The sequence below is a fragment of the Cornus florida genome, unplaced genomic scaffold, assembly GCF_030987335.1.
Source record: "Cornus florida cultivar Cherokee Brave unplaced genomic scaffold, ASM3098733v1 CherokeeBrave_3.0.0_Hap2_Chr01, whole genome shotgun sequence".
NCBI classification, from domain to species: domain Eukaryota; kingdom Viridiplantae; phylum Streptophyta; class Magnoliopsida; order Cornales; family Cornaceae; genus Cornus; species Cornus florida.
The window spans coordinates 96,647,785-96,671,407 of NW_026775571.1; the positions used below are offsets into that span (position 1 = coordinate 96,647,785).

The following is a 23,623-nucleotide window of genomic DNA, read 5'->3' on the forward strand; positions in this document are numbered from 1 at the left end:
TCATTTACTATGGTAGAATGGTGGATCAAATATCTTGATTAAGATTGCATTGTCTTAAAGCCATATAGGTAGGGATATGAGAAATGGGTGAGAAGTTAATATAAATTAGATATTTGTATTATATATATTATATAAGTTTGTATATATATATTAGAAGCTAACTTACTCTAAAGGCAACTTACTTAAGTTAGAAAGCTTAAACATTCTAGTGAGCTATTTTATAAGAGTGAAAGGAAAAGAGAAAGAGAAAGAAGCTTGGACCGGTGTAGGCGATTTTACCCCACTACGCGTAGACCGGCGGATTTATTTTAAATCCAAAAAGGCAAGTTATTATCTACTTTTCCCCTTTGAATCCATAAATTAATTGTTTAGATTATTTAAATAATTATAGAGCTTAGAGACCATGCTAGGAAATTTATTAAATTAATTTTTTATTGATTAAAGAAAGGAAAATTTTAATTATTAAAGGTGGTAGACAATTATTTTATGGCCTATGTAATCAAAATATAGCTAAAAATAATTATTATGGCCGTTGGGATTTTTTTTAGAATTTTCTAGAATTTTTCGGTAATTTTATGCATTTTCCGGCGAGGCTCCGGCGAGATTTCCGGTCGCCGGCAGCGGGGAAGAAGACCGGAGCAATCCGGTGTGTTGCGGCACAAGGTACCTTGTGTGCGCATGGATCCATGACCGGTTGATGGGAAATTGATTAAAAGATGGATTCGGTGTAGCGCGGGACACCATATGATGGTGCGCGCTAATCATCAGCCGTAGGATGAAAGGAGCATAGGTGGATTGATCCGGTGTGGCGCGCATGTAGGAAAGGTGATGCAGCCAACCAACCGGAGGACGCCACGTCAGCAGGAAGCCATCAACGCGCGCGTGGGACTCTCCAGACGCGCGTGGGAGCGCGTGGCTAATGCCAGACGCGCGTGGAGGCGCGTGGGAGAGTGGGGAAGGTTGGGCTACGCGTGGGGAGGCTCTGGGAGGCGCGTGAGGGCGCGTGTGGGGTCCCTACAGCTGCTGGAAATTACCAGAATACCCCTAGGGCCTGTTTTGTAAATTCCAGAATCTTAAACTTGGATTTTTAGGTACTGTGTTGGTATTTACGGGTTTAACGGGCCACGAAATTATTATTTTAACACCCGTTACTTATTCTTATGACCGATTAATCTTTTCTAAGCATTTATTGGCTCGTTCACAGCACGGATACTAATGTGATTTATTTAACGACATTGTTAAATGTAAATAGTGTTATTATCGTATTAAATGGTATCAAACATTACTGTTAAATTAAATAAGGCCATGGTTTTAGTCAGATAAATTATCCAGAATATCTTATGGGATGTTTATACTGTTAATTGATATATAAACCATGATTATTATGCTGTGTGCATTTCAGGGAATAAATGGACTGTTTATTATGTCGCATTTATATTGTATGGATGTGTTGCCATATAGAACCATGTGAGCTGGCTAATAAGTTTAGACTCATTTATACCTTATGCATTCGTTGCGATAGACAGATGTGTGGCTGTCGGGGTATGTGGTTTAATATTATTGGCATGTGTTGCCTAATTGACATACTCGGTATATTTCTTAATATTGTTGGCATGTGTTGCCTAATTTATATGCTCAGTATATTCATCAGTACTTTGCGAGGTGTTATCACTGTGTAGTTCGTTATAGTCTGTGTTGTCAGTACCGTGCACCATGTATAATAGCTAATTTCCCGGGTAGGGAAAGGCGACACTTAACCACCTAGTGTGAGTCTAAGTGATCACCGTCTATTCTGGTTGAGGTCATGTTATACATCGGATAGTTCCCGTAGGATGTATACAGATATAGTACTCATCCGATACATAATGATTAATTTATTTGATTCTCTGATTTGGGTCATAGTAGAGAGGACTTGCTCGTGGGGTTGACCCACCATTGTTGTTATTTCAGGATACGGTCAGTATCCGTTTCAAGGCTGAGGTTAGCAGTGTGGGACCATCATCCGAACTCATCTACTCTTACGATCCAGTGCAGGGTAGAAGTTTTATGTAATACTTCAGTTTCAGTTTTTATTTACTTTTGACGTTGAACTCTCAGGGTTATATTTAGGGATCCCTGACGTAGGATTTCCAAGTTGTAATGAAGTACTGTATTAAATAAAGGATGGATGGATGTTGTATTATTTAATGTTTCTTTCCTGTCTAAATTCTTTTATTTCCATCATTTTGTATTCCATGCTTGTATATTGCCAATTGTTTTTGATATCCCTCGTTTTTCGTGTATAAGCCTGATCAACTTATGCGTGGAAAATGTGGGGGTGTTACAGTTGGTATCAGAGCATTCCAGGTTCGAGTGTCTTAGGGATCTGTGATTACTATACTTCCGCGTTGTGTATTCTGATAATTAGAGCCTAAGTATTAGGGTTCTTTGTATTCTTTTAGTCGGTCCATGATAATATACTGACGTTAGATTTTTCTGAATTTAAAAGAAGGATGTCTCGGCGTGGGACAAGGAATGCGAACCATCATCGCAGTATCTCCCCAACTCAAAATGAGAATCAGGAATTTTTTCCTCAAGTTGCTGATATCATTGCACGAGCTGTGGCAGCAGGAGTAGCATCTGCTCTACGAAACCAGCAACCTCCTCCGATAGTACCTGTTCCTGAACCAGTGGCACAGCCAATGTCATGGGACAAAGTTCGTCACTCGTTCATCCGGGGAAATCCACCGACATTTGCAGGGTCCACAGATGTCCTGTTAGCATATCAGTGGAAACAGGAGAGCGAGCGTCATCTTCGGATGGTAATCTGTACCGAAGTGCAGAAACAGATGCTGGCTACGTTTATGCTGATAGGCAATGCATTGCAGTGGTGGGAGTCTATTACTACTGTCGATGAGAGGACCAGATTGACGTATGCTGAATTTCAGACTCGCTTTGACGACAAGTATTTTCCTATGTCAGTAAGATCAGCGATGAAGACTGAATTTCTGGATCTGCAACAGGAAGATATGACTGTGGCTGAGTATGAACAGAAGTTCATTAATTTGTCATTATTTGCACCAGAGGAGGTCAATACGGAAGAAAAGAAGCGAGACCGCTTTGTGAAGGGGTTGATATGGCCGATTAAAGTGGTGATCTTAGGTAGTCCGGCATATACTACTTATATCCAGGTGGTTAATGCCGCCTTACAGCACTGCCAGATGAGGAGTGATTACCGGAAGTCCAAGGGAGATAAGCGGACTAACCGAGACTACCAGACAGTGGAGAAAGGAAGCAGCAGTGGTGCCAAGTCCAATGATCGGGGCAGATTTCAAGGACATCAACCTTGGAAGAAAAACAAAGGAAACCCAGATGTGCAGAGGGATGGAGTCCCTAATCAGGGTAGACAAGGTGGGATACCTCAGACCGGACAGGAACAGTGGTCGGGAAATCAACAGAGAAGGCAGGCAGGTCCTTTTACGGGACGTTGTTATCACTGTAGAGAGATTGGGCATCCGGCCAAGATGTGTCCCAAAGCTAAGCAGGGACAGTATGGGCAGCCGAGACCTAATCAGCCATTACCTCTACCGGCCCCACCGATGCCACGTGGGCAAGTTCAGAATTTTCCGGCACTTCCAGCACCACCATTTCCTCCGGGACAACCTCCACAGCAGTTGCATCATGGCAGAGTTTATAACTTCATGCCACATAATGCGCAGGCTCCTCAGGCTATTGAGGGTATGTTTTCTATACATGGTAGAACTGCTCGTATACTATTTGACACTGGTGCATCACATTCTTTTGTGTCTAGATCTTTTGTTATCTTATCTGGTATGACGACTCAGTTATGTGACCAACCTCTTAATATTTATACACCATTGGGAGTTGGCGCAATTTTACGAGAGTATAGCGGTGATATCCTTATAGATATGGGCCGGCTTCGATTTCTTGCAAATTTGTTAGTGTTAGATATGCATTCGTATGATGTTATACTTGGGATGGACTGGTTATCTCAGTACCATGCTCAGGTTAACTGTTACGAAAAGTCTATTGTATTTTCTATACCAGGACAGGAGATGTATCTTCTTGTTGTACCACAACCTGATAGAGGGCCTAGCACTTATTTATTCGTTCTTGAGGAGGACTCACAGGAAGCGACTGCGGTATCTCTTGACAGCATCCCGGTAGTACAGGAATTCCAGGATGTATTCCAGGAAATTCCAGGTTTGCCACCGAGTCGAGAGATAGACTTCGTTATTGATTTAGCTCCAGGCACTACGCCTATTGCTAAGGTGCCATACAGAATGGCACCAGTAGAGATGCGAGAGTTGAAGGATCAAATTCAGCAGCTGCTCAGCCAGGGATTTATTCGTAGGAGTACTTCACCATGGGGAGCACCAGTACTGTTTGTAAAGAAGAAGGATGGATCTCTTCGTCTTTGTATTGATTACAGAGAACTGAACAAGGTCACTATTCGCAACAAGTACCCGTTGCCCAGAATTGATGACCTGTTTGATCAGTTGAAGGGAGCTACTTACTTCTCAAAGATCGATTTGAGGTCTGGTTATCATCAGCTACGAGTCAGAGAACAAGATGTTCCAAAGACAGCATTTCTCACGAGGTACGGATCTTATGAGTTTCGTGTTATGCCTTTCGGTTTAACGAACGCTCCAGCTGTCTTTATGGACTTGATGAATAGAGTATTCAGAGAATACTTAGATCAGTTTGTCATTGTTTTCATTGATGATATTCTGGTTTACTCTAAGTCGGAGAAGGACCATGCCAGACATTTACGCACAGTATTGCAGACACTTCGAGAACATCAGTTGTTTGCGAAGTTTGAGAAGTGTGAATTTTGGCAGAAAGAGGTCAAATTTCTGGGACATGTAGTGTCTGAAGAAGGGTTAGCAGTAAATCCAGCCAAGGTTGCGGCCGTTATGGAGTGGGGACAGCCTACCTCACCGACAGACATTCGCAGTTTTCTGGGATTGGCGGGGTATTATCGCCGGTTCATCCAGGGATTTTCCAAAATTGCGGGTCCACTTACTCATCTAACTAAGAAGAATGTACCATTTGTATGGGATGATTCTTGTCAGACTGCTTTTGCTGAATTAAAGAGTAAGTTAACTTCTGCACCTGTCTTAGCCACACCTCAGAGTGGAATCGAGTATTTAGTATTTACCGACGCTTCTCTGAAGGGTTTGGGTTGTGTGTTGATGCAAGAAGAGCGACCAGTTTCTTATGGGTCTAGGAAGCTTAAGCCTCATGAGCTTAATTACCCGACTCACGACCTAGAGCTCGCCGCAGTGGTTTTTGCCTTGCGTATTTGGAGACATTATCTTTTGGGGGAGACTTTTCGATTGTTTAGCGATCATAAGAGTCTACAGTATTTGTTCACACAGAGGGAACTGAATATGAGACAGCGCAGATGGTTGGAGTTCGTGAAAGACTATCATTTCTCTATTCAGTATCATCCAGGGAAAGCGAATGTTGTAGCAGACGCACTCAGCCGCCGACCCTATGTCAGCCTTTCAGCTTTGTTTACAACAGAGTGGGATGCTTTGAAGACGCTTGATGAGTTAGCAGACGCTTTTATGGCATGTGTGGTAGTAACTCCTTCTATCATTCATCAGGTCATTCAAGCGCAACTCTCAGATCAACAGTGTATTGATCGGGTTTTGGAGTTAGCCTCCGGAGATGTTCCTTTTTATTCTATAGGGACTGATGGAGGATTGAGGTACAAGGGACGTTTAATTGTGCCTTCAGCTGATAATTTGAGAAATGTTGTGATGAGAGAGACACACACTTCTCAGTTCTCTGTACATCCAGGGGGAGACAAGATGTATCAGGACATGAAACGCCAGTTTTGGTGGGCCGGCATGAAAAGAGATATAGCTATCTTTGTCTCTAAATGTAGTACCTGTCAGATGACTAAGATTGATCATCAGAGACCGCCAGGATCGTTACAGCCACTTCCCATACCAGAGTGGAAATGGGAGAGTATTTCCATGGATTTTATAGAGGGATTACCTACTTCACAGCATAATCACAACTCTATTTGGGTCATTATTGATAGATTGACCAAGTCCGCTCACTTTCTGCCTGTTCGGTCAAACTTTACGTCAGAACAGTATGCTAAGCTGTATATTGCAGAAATGGTGAAACTTCATGGTGTACCATTGTCCATCGTATCAGATAGAGATCCGAAGTTTGTATCAGGATTTTGGAGGAGCTTTCAGCAGGCTTTGGGTACAGAACTATATCTTAGCACTGCTTATCATCCTCAAACAGATGGACAGACTGAGCGAGTTAATCAGATTTTAGAAGACATGTTGCGGGCATGTGTTCTTGATTTTAAGGGCAATTGGGAGGAATATTTGCCGCTTTCAGAGTTTGCTTATAACAATAGTTATCAGAAAACTATTGGTATGGCACCATTTGAGGCTTTGTACGGCAGACCGTGTAGGTCTCCTGTCTGTTGGCTTGGAGTTGGTGAGAACAGCTTTTTGGGTCCTGAATTTATTAAGGACACGTCAGAAAAGATCGCTATCATTAGGGATCGGATGCGTACAGCTCAAAGCAGACAGAAAAGTTATGCTGACCGTCGAACTCGTGCTTTGGAGTTTAAGGTTGGTGATCAGGTTTTGCTTAAGGTTTCTCCTATGAAGGGAGTAATGCGGTTTGGGTCAAAGGGTAAGTTATCGCCTCGTTTTGTAGGTCCTTTTATGATTACAGATCGGATTGGGGCAGTAGCTTATCGTCTGGCTCTACCAGATAATCTTCATAGAGTACATAATGTTTTTCATGTATCTATGCTGCGAAAATTTCTACGGGATGAAGATCGATACCAACACATTGATGTGGGTGAGATTGAGTTGCAACCCGATGCAACCTATTTGGAACAACCTTACTGTATTCTCGATCGTAGGAATCAGATACTGCGCACGAAGACTATTCCATTAGTACGTGTACAGTGGAGTCATCATAGTGCTACAGAGTCTACTTGGGAACGGGAAGATATTATCCGTGCCAAGTATCCAGAACTTTTTAATACAGGTATGTAGTGAATTTCGGGGACGAAATTCCTTTATTAGGGGGGGAGAATGTAATACCCCGTAATTAATTAAAGAGTTTAGTGTATTTAAATTCAATTATGTGTGGATTCCTGTACCTATTATTGTGCATGCTTCATTGTTATATTAAGTTCATTTAATGGTGCATGTAAATTAATTGTGTATGTTAAAATAGTAAATTTATTCATTTTATTGTGCATGTATTATTATAATTAATTTTATTTGTTGATTATGTTTAATTAAGCAATATTAGTTAATTAGAATATTATATTTGTGTTATAAAGTATTATGATGATATAATGTATTATTTTGTAATAATAATAATTATATTAGTTTAATAATAATAATAATATAATAATAATAATAATAAAAGTTTTATTAATAATAATATTAGTAATAATAATATTAATATTAAATCAATGTAATGATGGAAAATTAAATATTAGGATAGAATTTCATTTACTATGGTAGAATGGTGGATCAAATATCTTGATTAAGATTGCATTGTCTTAAAGCCATATAGGTAGGGATATGAGAAATGGGTGAGAAGTTAATATAAATTAGATATTTGTATTATATATATTATATAAGTTTGTATATATATATTAGAAGCTAACTTACTCTAAAGGCAACTTACTTAAGTTAGAAAGCTTAAACATTCTAGTGAGCTATTTTATAAGAGTGAAAGGAAAAGAGAAAGAGAAAGAAGCTTGGACCGGTGTAGGCGATTTTACCCCACTACGCGCAGACCGGCGGATTTATTTTAAATCCAAAAAGGCAAGTTATTATCTACTTTTCCCCTTTGAATCCATAAATTAATTGTTTAGATTATTTAAATAATTATAGAGCTTAGAGACCATGCTAGGAAATTTATTAAATTAATTTTTTATTGATTAAAGAAAGGAAAATTTTAATTATTAAAGGTGGTAGACAATTATTTTATGGCCTATGTAATCAAAATATAGCTAAAAATAATTATTATGGCCGTTGGGATTTTTTTTAGAATTTTCTAGAATTTTTCGGTAATTTTATGCATTTTCCGGCGAGGCTCCGGCGAGATTTCCGGTCGCCGGCAGCGGGGAAGAAGACCGGAGCAATCCGGTGTGTTGCGGCACAAGGTACCCTGTGTGCGCATGGATCCATGACCGGTTGATGGGAAATTGATTAAAAGATGGATTCGGTGTAGCGCGGGACACCATATGATGGTGCGCGCTAATCATCAGCCGTAGGATGAAAGGAGCATAGGTGGATTGATCCGGTGTGGCGCGCATGTAGGAGAGGTGATGCAGCCAACCAACCGGAGGACGCCACGTCAGCAGGAAGCCATCAACGCGCGCGTGGGACTCTCCAGACGCGCGTGGGAGCGCGTGGCTAATGCCAGACGCGCGTGGAGGCGCGTGGGAGAGTGGGGAAGGTTGGGCTACGCGTGGGGAGGCTCTGGGAGGCGCGTGAGGGCGCGTGTGGGGTCCCTACAGCTGCTGGAAATTACCAGAATACCCCTAGGGCCTGTTTTGTAAATTCCAGAATCTTAAACTTGGATTTTTAGGTACTGTGTTGGTATTTACGGGTTTAACGGGCCACGAAATTATTATTTTAACACCCGTTACTTATTCTTATGACCGATTAATCTTTTCTAAGCATTTATTGGCTCGTTCACAGCACGGATACTAATGTGATTTATTTAACGACATTGTTAAATGTAAATAGTGTTATTATCGTATTAAATGGTATCAAACATTACTGTTAAATTAAATAAGGCCATGGTTTTAGTCAGATAAATTATCCAGAATATCTTATGGGATGTTTATACTGTTAATTGATATATAAACCATGATTATTATGCTGTGTGCATTTCAGGGAATAAATGGACTGTTTATTATGTCGCATTTATATTGTATGGATGTGTTGCCATATAGAACCATGTGAGCTGGCTAATAAGTTTAGACTCATTTATACCTTATGCATTCGTTGCGATAGACAGATGTGTGGCTGTCGGGGTATGTGGTTTAATATTATTGGCATGTGTTGCCTAATTGACATACTCGGTATATTTCTTAATATTGTTGGCATGTGTTGCCTAATTTATATGCTCAGTATATTCATCAGTACTTTGCGAGGTGTTATCACTGTGTAGTTCGTTATAGTCTGTGTTGTCAGTACCGTGCACCATGTATAATAGCTAATTTCCCGGGTAGGGAAAGGCGACACTTAACCACCTAGTGTGAGTCTAAGTGATCACCGTCTATTCTGGTTGAGGTCATGTTATACATCGGATAGTTCCCGTAGGATGTATACAGATATAGTACTCATCCGATACATAATGATTAATTTATTTGATTCTCTGATTTGGGTCATAGTAGAGAGGACTTGCTCGTGGGGTTGACCCACCATTGTTGTTATTTCAGGATACGGTCAGTATCCGTTTCAAGGCTGAGGTTAGCAGTGTGGGACCATCATCCGAACTCATCTACTCTTATGATCCAGTGCAGGGTAGAAGTTTTATGTAATACTTCAGTTTCAGTTTTTATTTACTTTTGACGTTGAACTCTCAGGGTTATATTTAGGGATCCCTGACGTAGGATTTCCAAGTTGTAATGAAGTACTGTATTAAATAAAGGATGGATGGATGTTGTATTATTTAATGTTTCTTTCCTGTCTAAATTCTTTTATTTCCATCATTTTGTATTCCATGCTTGTATATTGCCAATTGTTTTTGATATCCCTCGTTTTTCGTGTATAAGCCTGATCAACTTATGCGTGGAAAATGTGGGGGTGTTACAGGTAGGTTTTGGTATTTTGAATCCAAACCGTCCCTAGTATGCCACCGTCCCATACCGGTGCATACTCCAACCATCCAGCAGTTGATAAAGCATTGACAATATAAGTATCAATATCAACTATTCCATACTAAGCATATTAGAGTATATTAACGAACATGCTTAAATAAAACCATCAGTTGATAAAGTATTGACAGTATAAGTATCAACATCATCTACTCCATACTAAGCATATTAGAGTACATTAACAAACATGCTTAAATAAAACCACAACATGGAAGCCATTATTTGTCCACGTAAATAGTATCTATCTATATCAATATACTCCCAGTGTCTATATAATGAACAAGGCCTAAATAGAGTTTATATCACTTAATTCCATGGCCTGCATAACAAATATAAGCAATGCACTTAAATTACCTGTCCAACAACTGATGCACTAACTGCTAAAAATTTGATTATCAACTAATCTTTAGCAACGTATAGATTTCTAGCATGTTTTTCCATATCATGAATATGCTCACAGAAATTTCCATCATAAACAAGAAGTTACATTATCCAAAACCATACAATCTACAAGTTACATAAAGTTTCATACTGTTTTAACGATTAACACTCCGTGTCTAATTCTACATGAATCTATCCTTTGGGACTTTAATCTTACTTTGGACACCCTCTAAAACATCCATTACAGTATTTATTCTCCTCAGAAAAACATAGAAATTCAACCACCATAAAGCTTCCGTACTGAAAATTGGAAAAAGAAGCAAACAGAACGTAAAAATATTGAAGGAAACAACATGGAGCAGGCTCCAAAATCTTGGAGCCGCCTCCAAGTGCCTTGGAGCCACCTCCAAAAGCCTTGGAGCCGCCTCCAATCCAAAAGGAACCGGCTCCCTCCAAGGGAAAGCCGGTTCTCTCCCTCTCTGCTTCGTCTTTTCGTCTTCCCTCTTCTTTAGACGCCTTCTACAACTACTCTGCCCTATGCTATGGTTTCCAGAAGTCTTAATCTCAATCCCAGTTGATTCCCAGTCCATGTTTAAGTTTTTAGTACAACCCATACATAAGTTTAAGCAGAGAATTAAACAAGTAAAAATCACGTGTTAACAGTTTAAGCAAGCATACAACCATACTGTTTTAATTCAAGTTTTAGCATAAACAGATACTGTTTTAGTAATTTAATCAACCCTAGAATTATTTAGGAATGCAAAGAACACGAAGCTTAAGGGAGAGAGTAAGGATAGAACTTGCCTTACACCGACGTTCGTTTATATGTTCTGGCGAATCCTTTGTTAATTCTCAGTTTTCCTTCCCAGCCGTCTCCAAACTTTATGTGTCTTACAATGGCGTAATATTGTTCTAAAACCCTAGGCAGACATCTTAGACGAGTATTTATAAACCACTCTAACCCTAGGCTCAATTAAACCCTAATACAATTCACTCGGCCCATAAAACCTAGGTTATAATCTAATGCCGGCTGAACTGAAAACTGTAAACCTAATTTAACTATATGTGTGAAACAATAAACAGACACATTAATGCAAAACAAATAATGAAATACAATTAAATAAAGCCACAATTAAATATCAACTTAAACAATTAATACAATTAATTCAAATAATACTAAGTAATTCAAATTAAAACAAATAATCACAATTAGGGCAAATACTGTGACGGTTCCGATTTTCACCATTTTTTCATTTTTTTTTTTCCGAATTTCATTGATGCAAGGGCATTTCGGTCTTTTTACGTTTTGTGTTCGGGATTGTGGTTGGGTCCAATTGCATTTTGTGCATTTTAATTTGCATGAACTATATGGTATTTGGATAAGGTGCATTTACATGTTGTGTGATGTAAAATGGAAGAATAAAGAAAAAGAGAAAAAAAATTCAAAATTTGTGGGACCCACCACTAAGTCTTAAGTGGTCTAGAGACCACCTAAGCTTTCTCTCTCCCGTAACTCCTTCCTCTCTCAATTCTCTCTTTATTTTTTTTTCTTTTCTTTGGAAACAAATCTTTGAAGCAAGATTCCTCTCTCATTTCTTGGTGGATTAAGGTGCCGTTTGAGGCAAAACGAAGCCCGCGACGAGCTCTACGTGCTCATACAAGCAATTTCAATTTTTGGTCTTCCTAAGGACTTCGAATTTAGAGACCCATTTTGAGGGTTTTCGCAAATTAAGAGGTAGGGGTTCCTAATCCTTGAAATTCTTGTTCCCTAGTGAATTATCCTCTGTTAATTGTAGCTTAACATGCTTATTGGTGTTGATTACCTCTAAAATGATTTGATTGTTGTATATGGAGTACATGATTATGTGTATAAGTGGCTGTTGTGTGAAAAAGCATGCTTAAATGCCAATTTTACATGCTTGTGTGCTTGATAACTTGTCAAAAACTTACTATGTGGAATACATATCTATATGTTGATTTCTTATGCCCATGATGTTAGTAATTTACTAGAAATTTTGCTAAAGGGAAGCATGCTAAATTGTGTAATATATAAATCTCCCATTTATCATGGCATTGAGTAGTATGTATTGTTCATGCATGTCATTGGGCATGAAAACGGGGAAAAAGGTTTGAAAATGAGAAAGGGGATTTCAGGAAATAAGCTTTGGATAAAAAGAGTTTTGAGAAAACCCGGTCGCCACGGAGTCATCAAAGGGCCGGTAGGTTAATGTAACTTGGAGGGAATTAGGGAGATTGCCCTAACGTGGTTGAGCTATCTGGGTCCCATAATGACGCTGCGGAGTTACCAACGGTCAGGGACAGTAGCCAATCCTTCTTTCAGCGCTAAGGGGGTACCAAAGGGGGTTACATTAACAGTTTGAAAAGTGACAGATGGATGGTTTTGAAAACGGGGAGCGACATTGGCATGCATTGCATTTTATTGCATTATGTTGCTAATACTGAATTTGGATATGATGTTGTATTTTCCCGACAGAGTATGACCCCGACTCCTATTGTTCTATTCTTTATTTGGGTTCATGGGGATACAAGAGGCGAGTCTTAGGCACCACCTACTGAGCAATTTTGTTCACCCCATTTATTTAACATTTTTTTTTACAGGAAACGGGAAAGAAGTGGCGGATGACATTCTACCACAGACTTAGTATGGATTAGGAACTTATTTTGTTGTTTTTTTTGTACTTGGGTCACTCTATTTTTGTAAGACGAAGCATAATGTATTTTGTACGATAACTTATGGACTTTGAATATTATAATTATATCTATGGGCTTGTAAAGCATAGACATTTGATCTTAATCTTGTATTTTAGGACTGTAATTATAACACTTGGATGATATAGTATGTGGTTGTACTACCATGGAATGTATTAGATATTTATTGTGTTGGGACAGGTTAAAAAAAAAAAAAAAATTTGCTTTTAAACAGGTTGTTGTAGGACAATTTTTAGCGGAGGTCATGCCAAATTTTTTTTTAAAATTTTGGCATCAGTTAGGGTCGTTACAAATACATCAAGCAAGTCAAGAAAATAACAATTAATCATTTAAAAATTTCAAGTAAATAACGAATGAAATTCCAAGACTATCCTTTGTAAAATTAAGAGTATTACACTTCACTACCTGAGCGCGCTATCATCGGTGAACAAACCGAGAGCAATAGAACACGAACAATGGAGAGCTCCAAGCAGCAACGTCCATTGAAAACCCAACTGTTTCAATCCAATGAACTTCAGTCCGTTGAAAATATACAACAACGCTTCGTGGCTTCAGTGTATATATGTGTGTGTGTGTGCGCGCGCGCCCGCACGCACGTGTGTGTAAGGGCATTATCGGAAGAGATATGGGTATTTTCAAATTTTTATATCTTAAAACTATCATGTGCAATGCACATGACTAATTTTTTAACAAAACAATGACCTCAAACCCTTCTTTACTCATTTTTTAAAATGTATTTCTATACACAACATAAATGATACGGGTGTTATTTGCCCAAAATATAAACATTAGGGGTATTTTTTTCGCTTTGCCCTATAACCAATCAAATAGCGACTAGCGGATGTTGCTAATAAACCTTATTGAATTTTCAATGGTTTCTCAATCAGGTATTGTGGCTTGAAATACTAATATAGTAATTAGTCAAACTTTTCTCGACCGGTCCAACAATCTTGGAAACTAAATGTGAGAACTATTTTTGGCTATTGGGAAAGTTGGCCAAAAACGTGGTAAGACAAAAATTCACTATCCCCGCTCATATGAAGACTTGAACCCTGTACCTATTAAATACACACTTGGATTATAATTTATAAGCCTTTGTCGAATTCTAATGAATAAAGTGACCAAAGTTTGAAATATTGTATTTTTTCACATTCCAAAATAGAAGGTTGATAGTTTAAGTTTTCTAAAGACAATGTATGTGTGAGTTTGTTGCCAAAATTAAAAATAAATAAATATATAAAATTCAAACCCAACGCAATCCAATCAATATATATTCATTCTATATATATTTTTTAATCCCATTACCTTTTCTTACAAGTCACAACCTTAACCGCCACATTTACAAAGTTGCAAACCAACGCTTGTATTAGTAGGGTGACCACAGTAGAAAAGGCAAAATCATTCATTAATTTAGAAGATATTAATTGAATCAAACATATCACGTTATTGGTGTTGGGATTTATATGCGTTAGCATAGCAAATTCCTATTTGGATTATAACGACATATGTTCATGATATATCTGAAATATTTATGATTTATATAATTAATGAATTTAATGTATTATGTTTCGATTCATTATGGAATTAATAGTGTCCACTTGATTACAAGAGATATTTATATATGTACGTGATGGTGATCAATATATGAATATAAATAGTAATCATAAATTGTTCGTAGTAGGTAATTATGGATGGACTCGTTATTAACTAAGACTTGAACTGGATTCGCATTAGGTTGAGATATTTTACGAAAGTCATAGTATACAATTACTCCCTATCACCATCATAACATTTGATTATTAAGCATGAGAGAAGTATAAACTCTTTTATTAATTAGTAATTACTTTGATTTATTCGGCAGAATCTTCGAAATCCATAGATCGGAACTTTGGGTATTATGTAATTAATAGTCAGAGGGTTATATTTTTAATATTTGCATCATTGCTACTTGTATTTATTTTGTATTGATTATAGTTGATTACAAAGTAAATTCGATGGCCTTCGTGTGTTTTTAGACAAAATGATTTATTATATATTTATTTATTTAAATTATTATTTTTGTCAAACAAATGTTTTATTGTGATCAAACTGGAAATAATTAAAGGTACCAAAATAAATATATTAATTAAGTAGTCGGATTGATGGCTTTATTTATCCGATAATTAATAATGCATAGAAGGGTTAAAGTACAACATTGACTTAAAGATTATTTATTATTTAATTGGAGTTCAACTATTTTCTTTTAGTGGAGTAAAAATTAATTTATGAATTAATTGAATTGAGTCTATGGATCGGGCCAATTATTAATTCATTATAGCCAAGAAAATAATAAGCTCAAAAGATTCTCACTCATACCTCAACTTGATATTGGAATCCTATTAGATTTGAGATATGTGAATTAGAAATTAAGAATGATTTATTGTTTCCTTTCATTATCTTTATGTTGCCTATATATACATGGTCCATGTATATTTTATGGGTGACTTTTGAAAGAAAAATGAATATATTTTCTCTCTCTAGAATTTTAGAGTTAGTATTCTCATCTAATAGAGGCTCCCACAAGCTTACTTTTTCAAGGTAATTCAAGGAGGCTTATGGGTGATTCCTAAAGGCAAGACCATTATCAAGAAGATGGAGATCCATGGAAAATGAATTTAGCAAAAATGATCTACAATAAGTAAGAACATTTACTTTAAAATAGAGATATATGGTTTACTCAAATCTTGATGTAAGTATTCAATCTATTAATTGAATGATACATCATATTTTATTTTTGTATAAAACTTGTCTCTATATGATGAATCAAGATCTATGTATGAAAATCCTTTAAAAAAATTTTAAAACTTGCACGTTACCAACAATTAGAATGTCAATTTAACCACGATAGGCCATTCAAATTACTTGAAAAATTATTTATCTGAGTGAGAGCCATTTTATTGATTGATGTATTTTATTTAAGTATGACTCATTTTATTGAATGATATATTTTACTTGAGTAGGCATTTCAATGAGATCACATATGACTCGCCCAATAACTTACTCCTATTAACGATGAGTGGCTACTACTCTTGCTTATTTTTCTTTCATCTTAACTGACTATTATAATATCTCTAATAAGTTTTGTTGACATGAATGACTAAATTTGGAGTGAATTACACTTCTTTATCGTGTGAAGGCCAAACATTGGAGTGAAAATTGATAATCTAGTTGAGATAGACTATAATTTCTTCTATTAGGTAGGTGACACACTATGCATATATATACACATACGTATATAAACAGACTTAATCGAATAGTCTAAACTTATTCAAAAACTTATCACTCGAGATTTTTTGAATAGTCAAAGCTCAAACACGGATAACAACTCAATGAGTCCAACAACACTACACTGGCCTTTGAAAGTGCCCAACAAACAAATTAATTTAGTAATGCATTTAGACATTAATTTAGTCATGCATTTAGCAGGTTGTATCTAAAAGTCCATTGTTGACAGATAACAGATTGTCTAAAATGTTAGTAATATATATATATGAAGTTATTATTTTCTTTTACATTTTCTATTATATATTATTTCATATAAGGGATGGGTTGATAGAGGTGGTGTGACATGAGCCCATTATGTTTGATGTTTGAATACATACACCATGTATACATCTCTATACACCTTTGAAGTTAGGTGGTTGTATGTTGGCCGGAGGATCTATACCAGCCCACCAGGTGGTCCTGGACAGCTACCCTATTTTCATAAGCGTGATAGTCACGTGAAAAATAGTGTTCCCACCAAACAAGATCAACTATCCTATAAAGTACATCAATGTTTGCAAATTGCAATCTGAACAATGAGATGGTTACATTTAGTTATTATATACACATGTATATTACTTTTTGTGGGGGTCAAAGAGGACAACAGGTTCCAACCATCCGTGGTCTGTGGCATCCAGCTCATGGCATGGGGTGAACCTGGTTGGGGCCATCAGTGTCATGTGCTTGTCGCTTTGTGGCTTGCGGTGCGCAACCTCTCTGACCGCGAAAAATACTACTAGCGTGGGAATTTCCTTTCCAAGTTCCACACTTTGATAATTGACATTTCAAATCTCAAGATTTCGTGTCCAAGTTCCACAATTTGATAATTGACATTTCAAATCTCAATGAAAGTTTCTCAGTCAATAATGTCCATGCATCTATTCATTGAATCACCAGACTCAATGTAATAACTTCGTGGTATATTCCCTGTTAGTAGTATATTCTCCCATAGTCGGTTGATATTCTTGGGATGTTGAAGTTCAAGTCCCGGTAATTAAGTATAATAAATAAATAAATAAATAAATAGTGAGTTAATATTGTTTTAAGAGAAAAAATGAATTATGACAAATTATGTTTATATTTCCATATGTTTGTGATAATTACACACACACTCTCTTCTATTTGAAAATTGCAAGTAGTTAAAAACTTTTGTTCTCTCTTCTATTTGAAAATTGCAAGGAGTTAAAAACTTTTGTTCGTATCATTTCACCTCTGAACTTTATATTTAATTTTATTTTTTCTTGGAAATTAACCCATTAATTATTATTATTTTATTTACAAGAAATTCAAGCACCCGTTTGTCTTTACTAATGCTCTGTTCGGTAGGAAAAAAAAATAAATAAATAAAAGGAAGGGAGAAAAGAAAGGATAGATGAGAGATCACTGGGGAAGAGATTGTGTATTTCCTTCTTTTTGTTCAGTTAGATAGAAGAGAAGAAAATAAACCTATAATTTACTATATTAATTAAAAGAGAAGGAAAATAGAAAGATTTAATTGTTTTTATCATAATATCCAATATTATTTATAATATTGTAATTTATAAATAATAGTACTGTAATTTAAAACTTATATAATTTATGATAGTATTTAATTTTAAACTTCTATAATAGTCCACTTGTCTTATTTCCTTCTTTTCTCCCAATTTTGAATGGATGAAAATTTGTAAACGTCACCCTTCTGATTCTCCTTTATTTTTATTTATTTATTTATTTATTTTTTTTTATCATCTCTACCGAACACAATTAATAAAAAAATTCAGTCGTTTGTTCCTATTTTCTCTCCACACTTCTTCCTTCTCACCAAACACATTATTAGGGGTGACAATTAGTATTCGCGGGTCGTAATCGTGTCATGTCAACTTAAGGGTATTATACTAAACAGCTCAACCCGAACACGATCTCGTTTAATAATCGTGTCAAGAACTTTTAACATTAACACAACCTGTTTATTAAACGGGTTACACGTGTAACCCGTTTAATGACCTATTTATAAAAAAATATATATATGTGTATATTATTTAAATTATTAATAATACTCAATAAAATAATAAATATTAAAAAAATATATAAGTTTTAATCAACCAAATTACTAAATAGTTTATAGTTTACAAAATATTAAATTATAAGACACAAGTTTATATAATAATTTTAGAACTTAAACAGAAATTTATTTACGACATATATAATTAAACATGTATATATAGGTTATACGGAACGATACGATTAACTAAACGAGTTAATCATGTCAATCTGTTTATGATCCGAATCTGTTTAAGGTCAACTCAAACTCATTTAACTCGTATCATGTTTGAGTTGTGTTGACAAATTTGCCACCCCTGCGCATTACAAGACTCAAATCCATACATTTTATTTTGGAAGATGAAAAAGACAACGCTAGGCCACCCAACCTTCTGACACAATTAATAAAAGTAAAATATGGTAGATGTTACAGGGCTAAATCCGTCAAGGGGCTAACAGTAGACCATTATATTTGACCATGAAAGTTGAAGTAATTTTGCAATTACAAAAATTGTAATTATGATAAGCCTCACCTAATCAAATTTTTATATAATTGTACAAAACATAATTTATAGTTGTGACTTGTGAGTGTAATATTACAAATTTAAAGTACATTCTAACTTTTTCTTCAAATAAAAAATAACATGGTTTAGTGGTAATCAATCATTTTATGTCGACTGTTAGGTGCTAACCAACTGCCCTGTGTCCGGTTAAGAAGACTAATTCCCACACAACACCAAGCATTATCAGTCAACTAACATTTGAATGATACAAATAGATTTAATTATAATAACTATAAAGCAGATTTATCTCCTAATTTGTTACCCTGTTTTAGGTCTGTTTCACGGTTGTTCTTCTAGTTTCAGTGTTTCACAGTTGTTCTTCTATAGATTCACAGTTGTACTGTATTAATTGTATACATGTTTGTGTTATACACACATACGTAATAACAAATCATACTTTTCTCCATCGCCTCTCTCTCTCTCTCTCTCTCTATATATATATATATATCAATCTCTCCTCAGTTGCGCCTCCATCTTGCTCTTCTCTCCTTCAATTCTCTCTCTCTCTGCCAAACTATTGACGTTTTCAAAGTCATTGTCCCTCTCGTATAATCCGTCGATCCATCACAACATTCTGATATTTCAAAGCTAAGTCTCTGTATTAAAACCCCTGTTTCGTTTTTTTCGAAAAAAATTGCTTCTACAGATAATTTTTAGGGAATTTTCTAGGTTTCCCTCAGATTCTGATCCGTTTCTTCTCTTTTAAACGCTTAATTTAACAAATTTTGACTAACCCATTTGATCTGATCACTGGTTTTACATTGTCACAAACACAACACAGCAAATATGATTTGCTCTGCCAAACAATCAACATACTCATTCGCGATCAAACACTCTGATTTCAGATCAAAATCTTATTTACCCTCAAGCCTTCAAACCCTTTCACTACCCTCAATTTCAAATCCACAAATCTGTATAAAAAAGCCTCTTTCTATATCTTCAATTGAAGGGTTTGGTTCTCTATTGAGAACTCGAAAGCCTGTAATTGAATGCAAAGCATATGAATCTGATCGATCGCAACCATTAGACATTAACATTGAATTACCAGATCAACAAGAGGCAGCCCAGAAGCTCAAAATCAGTCTATATTTCGCAACATGGTGGGCTTTGAATGTGGTGTTCAATATATACAACAAGAAGGTTCTCAATGCATTTCCATACCCATGGCTCACATCAACGCTTTCATTAGCAGCAGGGTCGTTGATTATGCTGGTTTCATGGGCTACAAGGATTGCTGAACCCCCGAAGATCGATCTCGAGTTCTGGAAGATTCTGTTTCCGGTATGAAACTAGGGTTTTTGATGTGTGTGTTAGGTTTATGTGTGTTGGAAGGGTTTGAATCTGAATGGGTTTTGTCATGTATGTAGGTTGCTGTGGCGCACACAATTGGGCATGTAGCAGCCACTGTTAGTATGTCTAAAGTTGCTGTTTCATTCACACACATTATCAAGAGTGGTGAACCTGCTTTCAGTGTGTTGGTTTCGAGGTTTTTGCTCGGTGAGACGTTTCCGGCGCAGGTTTACTTGTCCCTTTTGCCAATTATTGGTGGTTGTGCGCTCGCAGCGGTCACTGAGCTCAATTTCAACATGATTGGTGAGAAAAGAATCAATTCCAGTATTTAATTCAACAAAGTTTCCATCTTTTCGATTCCATATGAAAAATTCTATATATATATATATGACTTGTTTCTGTGAGTTAGAATGTATTCATGTGATTTTGTTAGTAGGTTTTTGTGGGTTTGTGTTTGAGTGTTGACTTCTGATTTGTGTTTTAGGGTTTATGGGGGCTATGATTTCGAATTTGGCATTCGTGTTTCGCAACATTTTCTCAAAGAAGGGAATGAAGGGGAAGTCCATTAGTGGGATGAACTACTATGCTTGTTTGTCCATGTTGTCTCTATTAATTCTCACACCTTTTGCAATTGCTGTGGAGGGCCCTCAGATGTGGGCAGTTGGCTGGGAAAGAGCACTCTCTCAGATTGGACCCAATTTCATTTGGTAATAATAATAACTTGCAGATCTTATAAAATTTTGATTTTTACATGGTGAAAAATCTGCGATCTAGTGATTTTGACATGCTTTTTACCTTTTTATTTTTATTTTTTTACTAAAAATTGATATCAACGTGTTATCAATTACCTTTGTAAAGTTGGTTGTATTTTATCTGATTTTTTTGACAAACATCCTAGTTATATGATCACTTCTTATGCATAATTTAGTTTAAAGTTTAGTTTTAGTTCAAAAACTTGGTCTATTTAGACAATTGGCCTGTAATTGAATTTCTTGAGGACATGAAACTCCTATAGAAGTGAAAGATGAGTACTGGCATCTACTGTTGCTCAAAATACTTTAAATCAATGGCACGATCTTATTCCCTTTTCATATATATATATATATATATACATGTTTCACTTTTCTTTTCCTCGATGAAAGGTGAAAGCTTTTCATATGGAAGGGTCCATGGATTAAAGCTATTCTAATCATTGTGATTTGAACCAAGGAGATCTCTGTGATATCATGCATTTGAAGAACACATTAAATTTTCTATTCCTCTATATCATGACATATCATTTTGATTTGAATAAACGTGTTAGTCATTAATCTATCTAATTTTATGATCATGTATGGATTTCTAGATATTCAATGATGTTCGCAAATATTGACCAGGGGTCTAGGTTCCCATGTTTATTGTCCTACTTCCCTTTGCTGCCTCATCTTTCTTGCACTTTTAATGTTATACGTGTGTTATCTCATATGCGTCGTGTATTATTTGTCTTCTTTTGGTTTGTTTTGAGTGATTGAGAAATTGCAATTCTGATGTGATGGTTCCCAATATTTGGTGGTGCTGATATTTCTTTCTGTAGTTTGACTCTTCTTCTCCTTTGGTGGCTTGCTAATAAGAAAAGCATGTGTGGTTGTAATTGTACAAACAGGTGGGTAGCGGCCCAGAGCATCTTCTATCACTTGTATAATCAGGTGTCATACATGTCTTTGGATCAGATCTCTCCCTTGACATTTAGCATAGGGAACACGATGAAGCGTATATCCGTCATAGTCTCATCCATCATCATCTTCCACACACCTGTCCAACCGGTCAATGCGCTTGGAGCTGCCATCGCAATCCTTGGAACCTTCCTATATTCACAGGTACATTCTCTCCACAAGTTGACCAACACTGCTTACCCTTCTTGAGATTTTTCCGGAGACAAACATTGCTTAACCTTGAGTGTTGTTTGAACAAACTTGCTCATTGTTTGCATCCTCTTATGACATGTTGATTGTTGATATCAATGATATGGTGGCAAACAGCTACAGATTAGGCTATCTATCTCTTTTAAGCCCACTGAGCAATATAAAGAACAGCAAAATGATCACATTTCTTGCCTGCTATATCGGAATTTAAGTCCTGCAAGAATTCTCTTTATGCTTAGTGTAATTGAACCATGAGTCATGTAGAGGGAATAGGTTGTTGTGCTCCTGTTGCATATTTAGATTATAAGTAGTTTAAATGGTAAATATCAATGAGGATGTACTACGCCATTCCAAACCTTGTCAATGAGGTTGGGTTGTCTTCCAAACCTCATCATGTACGTTAAGGCACAGCCAGCAGACAGTTCTTTTCTTTTAGGCAATGCCCTCTATTCTTGTTGGATTAGTTGTAGACACTGCCCGGAATATTTCTAGATATGTTGTTGTAAGACTAGAGTTGTGCTGATATTAAAAAAAGAAGGTATAAGCTATCATGCCATCATTCTGATGCATAGGTACTAGAACTTGGCTCAAGCCGTAAAGAAATGTGTTCTAGAAAATGGCCTGTTTATATTAGAAGTAGAGTGGAGTATTCCATTAAGGTAGATGCCACTGTTTTAATTAATGTGATGGGTAAAACGCCTCGAGGATTGAAGTCACCCCTCTTGTTCTCCTTTCTCTCTTTCTCATTTTTACATGGACTAGTGAAACCTACTCTAGTCTTTTCAAATACAAAGTGGTAAAGTAGTGTCTGATTCCATCCAGCAGTTCTGCTGGAAGAATATACAAATTGTACTAAAATCCATAAGAACTCATGTGACCATCATTTCAGCCTTCATTTTAAAGAAATGTGACCTCCACCATCCATCAACTTTACTGGTGTTCGAGGATTTTAGCATAGACCCTTTTTCTGCAATTTTTCAATCGTTTAATATGGATGATTTTGCATCATTAACCCTCTTGTGAAATCTTAGGAAGATGATATTTTGAGAACTGATTTTGCAACGCGCTCTCTTTACTGGACTACATATGAATCGTGATATTGTTTGAGGTGCGTTTCGCTGACAATGTTTGGCTATATTTATTGAGCAGGCAAAGCAGTGAGAAAGCAAAAGAACGCGGCGGATATATCATGTAATGTAGATGTGGAAAGAGATGCAATGAGGAGACCGAATTGGCTGAAGTCACACTGACCACCATTGATGAAAGGCAAACGGGTGTTAGATTGGTCTACAGGACTCAACTGGATTTCTCTCCAAGCATGTCATGATTTTGTCAATGTTGGTTTTATAACAAATGTAACTAGGTAGATTTGGCATTTAGATTCTCTCCCCAGGTTTTTTTTTGAAAAATGATTAGTAGCAAATAAGAACAATATTAATAACTAGTTCCCTTTTGAAGCAAGAGAATGATAATATCATGGGTTCATGATCCTTTTATGCAGATTATAATAATGACATTTTGTCAACTATTTTAGCTTTAAA

General features: G+C 36.5%; 1 protein-coding gene across 1 annotated transcript; it reads left to right on the forward strand.

Moving 5' to 3' along the window:
• Positions 1–19,262: 19,262 nt before the first annotated feature.
• LOC132307998 (glucose-6-phosphate/phosphate translocator 2, chloroplastic) lies at positions 19,263–23,623 on the forward strand. Its single transcript, XM_059805938.1, has 5 exons — positions 19,263–20,172; positions 20,259–20,484; positions 20,666–20,888; positions 21,824–22,037; positions 23,232–23,623. The coding sequence occupies exons 1-5, from the start codon at positions 19,678–19,680 to the stop codon at positions 23,241–23,243; spliced, it is 1,170 nt and encodes a 389-aa protein (XP_059661921.1). The 5' UTR covers positions 19,263–19,677; the 3' UTR covers positions 23,244–23,623.